We start from the raw sequence: 7,498 nt of genomic DNA, 5'->3' as shown, positions 1-7,498 counted from the left end.
ATCACACTCTCTGACAAACATCGATGGATATTGGCATATAAGCCACATAAAAAGGGCACACGACAGGTGCCTAGTCACTTAAAAGGAACAAAAACCAAAGGTTCGTAAGTTGAACTAAGGTCGATCGACCAGAGGTCAGCGAACTGCATTCCGATTCGACCCGGAATCCGCAGCTCAGCCCGAACAGGACATCGGCGCGGCGGTCTGAGAGCCGCGGACTGAGGGCCCTTTGGGTTCTAGTGTTCTAGTCCTAGAACCACACACACACACACATACACACATACACACACACACACACACACACACACACACACACACACACACACACACACACACACATATATATATATATATATATATATATATATATATATATATATATATATAATATGATATGATATATGGATGGATGGAAAAACATGATACCGTGTTGATACTTATGGTAATAAAAACAAAGCACAGTGCAAACAAAATTTATTGAAGTAAGTGAGACAACAGTTTCGGAATCGTCTTCGATTTCATTGTTCATAGTGGATTTTTCTACCATAAATGTATATATATATATATATATATATATATATATATATATATATATATATATATATATGTATATATATATGTATATATATATATATATATATATATATATATATATATATATATATATATATATATATATATGTGTGTGTGTGTGTGCGTGTGTGTGTGTGTGTGTGTGTGTGCGCGCGCACAAGAAAGTAAACATAATTCAAGGTAAAAGAAGAAACGAAATCTGCTTGTCTAATATTCTATTTGGATTTAGCATTATAAGCAAATCATATTGTGGACTTTTTCTATAATAACCCAGTTTGTATCAATTAATTTCCAGGAAATCTATTCCATGTACAATTACTAAAAATCAATTGAGAGCTGCGGTAAAATACACCATCATAAACTAATCTTCCACAAGTTTTGAATTGTGTTTAAGCTTCAGCCTCCTCCAGCTCCTGCTGGGCCTTGCGGAACTTGGCCAGGTTGAGGGCGGCGATCTCCTCGGCCTCCTCGATCTGGCGCTTGTAGGTCTTGATCTTCTGCTGGAGCTTGTCCACCAGGTCCTGCATCCTCTCGTGGTTCTTCTTGTCCTCGTCGGACTGGAAGCTGAGCTCCTTGATGCGCCTCTCGCACTTCCTCAGGTTCTTCTGGGCGTCGGCGTGGCGGCGAGCCTCATCGTCCAGGGAAGACTCGAGCTCACGAGTTCGGGCCTCAAGGCTACTGATGGCCTTCTTTCCCGTCTTCATGGCGTTGATCTCAGCCTCCTCAAGGCGAGTCTGGAGCTCCTTCAGTGTCACTTCGAGACCCTTGCGCATCTTCTCCTGGTTTTGGGCATGCTCTTGCTCTGAGCGAAGTTCATCCGCCAGACGAGCGGCATCAAGCATGGCCTTCTTAGCCTTCTCCTCGGAGTTCTTGGCCTCGCTTAGCATCTCCTCGAGATCAGCCTGAAATAGAGAATATAGGTTTTTGAAGAAAAAAATATTCTACAATGTACAGAATATATGTTCACATGTTTATATATGTGTATGAGAAGATATAAATATATATAAATATGTAGAAACACAATGCAATGTGACAATGTTTAGTTAAACAGATACACAACAAATAAAATGTAGAACAAATGAAGAGAATGTTTTGTTCGCCAACTACCTGCATGGCTTGCATCTCGCCCTCAAGCTTCCTCTTTGAACCTGCAAGAGCACTGTTCGTACTGGTGAGATTGCTGACTGTTTCGCGAGCCTCAGCAAGCTCACCCTCGGCATGACGACGGCCACGGTCGGATTGCTCGAGGAGAGCACGCGACTCCTCCAGCTCAGCGTGGAGGGCGTTAGCGCGGCGTTCGGCGATGCCGTACTGCTCCCGGTATTCAGCAGCAAGCCGCTGTTCCTCCTTGACACGAGCCTCCATGTCCTTTATCTCTTCCTGGATCTTCTTGTAGTGCTTCTGGAGGTCGGAGTTGGCCTTGTTGGCGTGGTCGAGGGCAATCTCCAGCTCGTTGATGTCAGACTCCAGCTTCTTCTTTATGCGAAGAGCCTCTGCTTTTCCTTTGGCTTCAACTTCCAGAGAAGCTTGCATTGAGTCAATGGCACGCTGATGACACTTGCTGAAAAGGAATGAATCAGTAAACTATTTTTCATTACTGAAGAACGTTATAAACATATTTTCATATCCCAAGTCAAAGCTTCGAATGAAGACCTCTATTTTGTTGTATTACATACCGAGTGTTCTCAAACTCTTCCTCCTTCTCCTGAATACGCCTGTCAACCTCCTGCCTGACCTGGCTAAGCTCGAGCTGCACACGAAGCACCTTGTTCTCCTCCTGTTCCAGAGCAGCCTCAGCTTCCTCAAGAGCGGCTTGTAGTTCTTCCTTTTCAATCTCCTGACGCTTAGCATTCTTCTGAGCTTCGTGGTAGGCACGGCCGCCTTCACCCAGCTGATCCATCAAGTCTTTGATTTCATCGCTAAGGTTCTTGTTTTCGCGACGAATGCTGTCCAGCTGCTGAATGTTCTCCTCGTACGCAGCATTCAGACGGAAGTATTCGGTGGAGTAGTTGCGGCATTCCTTCTGAGAGGCATCGAGTTCGGCGCCTAAGTCTTCAACCTTCAACTTCCACTCGGAAAGGATTTTATCAAAGTTCCTTTGCTTCTTCTCGGCAGCGCTTGCCAATGCTTGCGCGCGTTCAGCTGCTGCCTGAAGGTCTTCTAGCTCAGCCGAAGCCCTTACCTTGGTTTTCTCAAGATGAAGATTGCGAACATTCAGAGAATCAATTTGCGCTTCAGCTTCCTCGAGACGGGCAGCAAGCTTCACGCGAGCAGCCTCGAGTTCTTCCGCGCGGGCGATGCCCTCGGACTCGTACTTGGAGCGCCACATGAGAGCTTCGGCATTAGCCTTGGACAACATGCGCTGCACGTCTCCCTTTGCCTCACACTCTTCGTCCAGTTGCTCGCGAAGGGCGTCAATGTCGTGTTCCAGACTGCGTAGCTTTCCGAGGAGAGTCGCGCGCCCCTGAGGGTGAAGAACGATGCTCAGTGTTAATAGACAAAATTTCATGAACAATTGTAATGATCGTATTAATTATAATATCAGTGATAATAATTTTTGTAGTGATAATAATTGCAATTATTATAATTATAAAAATGATAGTGATTGTAACACTAAAACAATTATTGTAAATATGTATAATTGTGTATTTAATAATATGAATAAGCTTTTCATTTTCTTATTATCATTGATTTTGTCCAACCTTTATTTCCTCATACATACGCCCACCACGACTCACCCTGCTCTCTTCATCAGCGAGCTTTCTCGTGTCGTCAAGCTGATTGGTAAGAGAAAGCTTGAGCCTGGACAGCTGACTGACTTGGTTTTCGGCCTCTTCCAGCTGGCGCAGAAGGTCGGCGTTCTCTACGGCGAGTTTCTTCTTGGTGGCGTCGTAGTCGTTGAGGGTTCGGTTGACTTCATCCAGCTTAGAGTTGATCTCGTCGAGCTGATGCTGTAGCTGCTTGGTGGTTTTCTCCGCGACCGTCTGGGAATCGCGTTGAGAAGGTAAGACTTCTTTCGAAACTAATTCTTACCACTCATAATCATACTTTTAGATAAAACCTCGGCTTTTGTACACAGCATAACTTTAGGATAAAACCTATCCACATACAGATTCGTCTGGGTGTCCTTGTACATATATGGATAGGATATGCAGAAGGATATCTAACATAATTACAAATACACATACAAATAATAAGGTACACACACACATTCATGTGTGTGTGTGTGTGTGTGTGTGTGTGTGTGTGTGTGTGTGTGTGTGTGTGTGTGTGTGTGTGTGTGTGTGTGTGTGTGTGTGTGTGTGTGTGTGTGTGTATGTGTATGTGTGTGTGTGTGTGTGTGTGATATGTGAGCTTTGTCTCTCTTACCTTATCGCGGGCAAGAGCATCCATGGAAGCCCTTGAGTCGTCGGCATCTCGTTTCATCGCCTCTCTGTCCTTCTCAGCCCTGTGTCATGGAAGAAGCACTTACTGACAGGCACCTTATTTCGTAATTTACTATATGTAATGATATTAACAGCACAAATGACGATGATTATGATAATACTATTAGTGGTAGAGCTAGTAGTAATGGTAGTAGCACTGGTAGTAATAGTAGTACTAATAGTAGTAGCATTAGTATAAGGAGCAGCAGCAGTTGTAATAGTAGTAATAGTAGTAACAGTAACAGCAGCAGCACCAGCAGTTGTAATAGTAGTAGTAGTAGTTGTAGTGGTAGAAGTAGTAGTAGTAGCAGCAGTTGTTGTAATTGTAGTACTAGTAGCAGTTGTTCTTGTTGCAGTAGTTGTTGTTGGTACTTATACTAAGAAACCTAATAGTAATAAAGATATGATAAGGAAATAATATTAATGACAGCAATAATGATAATAGGAAGAAAAATCACAAGGAAAATTATGTAATTATGTAAAGGATAATTATAGTTATGATAATAATAATAATGATAATAACTGAAGTAGTAATGATAATAATTATGATACTAATAGTAATAATAATGATAAAAAATAGCAATAACAACAACAGCAACGACGATACTACTAATGCTAGTACTGCTACTAAAACATAAATGTACATCAATAACAATAAACATGAAACTGATAAAGATGAAATATATGACAAAATCATGATATTGATACCAAAAATGATGATTAGGTTGATAATGATAAAGATAACGATAACAAATCAATATCAACAAGAACAATAAGTAATAAAAATGACGATTAATATTATAGGTATTATTCCTATGTGCTTTCGATTCTTTAGTTTGATTTGCATCGTACCTGGCTTTCATTTTGTTGATGTAATCGATCTGCTCCGACAGCTCGGCAACGCTATCATTATGCTTTTTCCGAAGCACAACGAGAGCCGCTTCGTGCTGGAGGTTGGCTTCCTCGATGTCACGGCGTATCTTGCACAGCTCACTCTCGCGTTTCTTGTTGAGTTCGATCTGGCAGGCCGTCGCTCCTCCGGCTTCGTCCAGGCGCTCGCCCAGTTCTGCCAGCTCCCGAGTCAGAAGATTCTTAGCCTTCTCGGCCTTGGCTCGGGACTGCCGCTCGTGCTCGACTTCTTCTTCGAGTTCTTCTAGGCGTGCCTGCAGTTCCTTTACCTGCCTCTGGTCTCTGTGAACGAGCGCTTGTTCTTCCTCGATCTTGCCAGAGACAGCTGCGATCTCCTTCTCCTTGCGCTCGACTGCCATCTCTAACTCCTTGTGGTTCCGCTCCAGATCGGTGACCGCCTCCTGAGTCAGCTTCAGGTCACCCTCGACCTTCCTTTTAGCCTTTTCTACTTCGTTGCGAAGCTTCTTCTCGCGTTCAAGGGAATCCTCCAGTTCATCAAGCGTCGCCTCCAGTTTGCTCTTGATTTTGTTGAGGTGATTGCACTTGTCCTCAATGCCCTGAAGATCTTCAGCAGTCTTCAGATTGCATTCTTGAAGGTGCTTCTTTTCTTTGTTGACCTTCGAAATGAGTTCCTCTTGGTGTGCAATCTCCTCATTCAGATTCTGGATTTGCTGATCTTTGGTAATCTTGTCTTGCTCACCTTTTTGGATAGTAAGCTCGAAATCCTCAAGATCTTTCTTCAGACTATCGATTTCTTGTTCGCATTTCTTCTTTCCATTACCGAGTTGGTTCTTAGCCTCTTCCTCTTTAGCAAGGCGCTCCAACGTTTCCTAATGTCAAAAAAGAGTATCTTGTTCAAATAAGTTGATTTTTTTTCGATATCTAAAGAAATAACAAAATTGCAAGAAGAGGAGGAAGAAAATAAAGGTACCTTTTTTCATTATATGAAGTAGTGTCCAATCTTTTTGGGTTATCATGAAGCAACATGAAGAATCAACTATAGATAAGAATAGATGTTATTGTTATTTTCAAAACAAGATTAATGCACGAGGAAACTTACATTAAGCTGACCCTCAAGCTCAGCCTTCTGTGCTTGCAGCTTGGCTTGCTTGTCAAGGAAGTCAGTCATGCCACCCTTGCATGATTCCACAGCGCTAAGCAGGTCATTTCTTTCGTTCAGAAGCGCAGCATTCTGCTTCTCTAGTTGTTCACGAAGCTTAACCTCTTTTTCATACTCTGCTTCAGCTTTTTCGGCAGTCTGCTCTAATTTTTCCAGTTCGTCCTCGACGCGAGTTACATTAAGCTTCGGCTTCAGCTTGATCCACAGCTCGTACCAGAGCCAGCAGCGCATCTTCATGTATTTCCTTATGTTCCTTTGTACAGTCAGTAGAGCAACTCGTTGGGCTTGCATCTTGGCGTAGTTCTTGCGACTCTGGAATCCACGAATCCACGCCTGGAGCCACGTCATAAGCAGAGTCACCCGATCATCTCGGATCTCCTCAAGCGTACCCAAGGCACCGGCTCGGAAGAACACCTGCGAGAGAATACGGGATGAGAGACAGGAAAGAGAAGATAATCGTGCAAGAAAGGGAGGTTTATACGCTTAAAATAAAAAGAAAATAGTGTGATATTCCGGGTAATTAGAGTATAGTTATAATTAGAATATGTTTCTCGTTGTCATTCAGAGAGGATGAAGCGGGTTGTAGGGACTGTTACCGAACAAAATAAAACCTTGTGTTTGAAAGAACAGACAAGTGCCAGAAATCACTATCTCTGATTTACAAAGGGATAATTTCCGTCTCCGTTGCAAAATATTCCTTCTGAAAAGATTTCGGCTTTGTCTACTCAATCAAGATGTTATGTTAATTTTACATATTCAATATTATTCTCGGACAACCGAAAAAATGTGCATGTCGATGGGATATTCTGTCAGCAATTGTCCTGTTTTTGTCTTGAAAATCAAAACCGAAAATGACAAACTTAGTTAAGGGATTTCTTGAAAAGGCGAGCTGGTTAATATATAGTTGGAAATTAACAAAGGGTAGGAAGAACAAAGGGAGGATCAATGTGATAAATACACTACACAGATTTGTTACACATTGGAATCTTACATATCAATATGTTTCAAATACTCAGGCCGAAATGTGGGATTCATGATCACATGGCCAAATAAAAAGCAAAGAGGGTTGTCAGAGGTCATGTTCAGGGAGGGGTTGGATAGCTCAGTGTCTCGGTGCCAGAAAGGGCTTCCACAACCAGGAAAGTCACTTCAAGGAGGGTCGAGGGGTGGATCAGACTCTTGGGAGGGAAGTGGAGGGGGTGGGTCGGAACAAGCGATCGGTCATAATCCAAATACGAGCCAAAGATCATAATGATATCTTCCAAGACCTTGGTGTTGCCAGTGCGGTAAAGTTCAGCGTCGAGGCCGACCTTATCGAAGCACGCCTTAGCACAATTCTTATCGTCCTTAGCTTCGTTCATCTCCTTAGCAGCCAGGATATTGTAACTAAGAGGAGGAGGAGCATGAATGAAAAAAAAAGTTGGGAATACACCTTTCATCGCATGTTCCTCACAAGGTGCTGAATATGTAA

The 7,498-nt window shown here is 42.7% G+C and overlaps 1 protein-coding gene across 1 annotated transcript in view; it reads right to left on the bottom strand.

The window, feature by feature from the left end:
- Positions 1 to 771: 771 nt before the first annotated feature.
- LOC113802012 (myosin heavy chain, muscle) overlaps positions 772 to 7,498 on the bottom strand; it is a 60,214-nt gene continuing 53,487 nt past the window's right edge. The window contains exons 15-22 of the mRNA XM_070132070.1: positions 7,296 to 7,413; positions 5,968 to 6,441; positions 4,851 to 5,737; positions 3,943 to 4,021; positions 3,312 to 3,557; positions 2,250 to 3,037; positions 1,681 to 2,134; positions 772 to 1,475 (exon numbers count right to left, since the gene is read on the bottom strand). Of these exons, the coding sequence (XP_069988171.1) occupies positions 963 to 1,475; positions 1,681 to 2,134; positions 2,250 to 3,037; positions 3,312 to 3,557; positions 3,943 to 4,021; positions 4,851 to 5,737; positions 5,968 to 6,441; positions 7,296 to 7,413 (3,559 nt within the window). The 3' untranslated portion in view covers positions 772 to 962. The remainder of the gene's footprint in view (positions 1,476 to 1,680; positions 2,135 to 2,249; positions 3,038 to 3,311; positions 3,558 to 3,942; positions 4,022 to 4,850; positions 5,738 to 5,967; positions 6,442 to 7,295; positions 7,414 to 7,498) is intronic.

The sequence above is a fragment of the Penaeus vannamei genome, chromosome 17 (assembly GCF_042767895.1).
Source record: "Penaeus vannamei isolate JL-2024 chromosome 17, ASM4276789v1, whole genome shotgun sequence".
In the NCBI taxonomy this organism is placed as follows: Eukaryota; Metazoa; Arthropoda; class Malacostraca; order Decapoda; family Penaeidae; genus Penaeus; species Penaeus vannamei.
The sequence above is the reverse complement of the archived record's forward strand: the minus strand, read 5'-3'. Positions and strand labels throughout refer to the sequence as shown.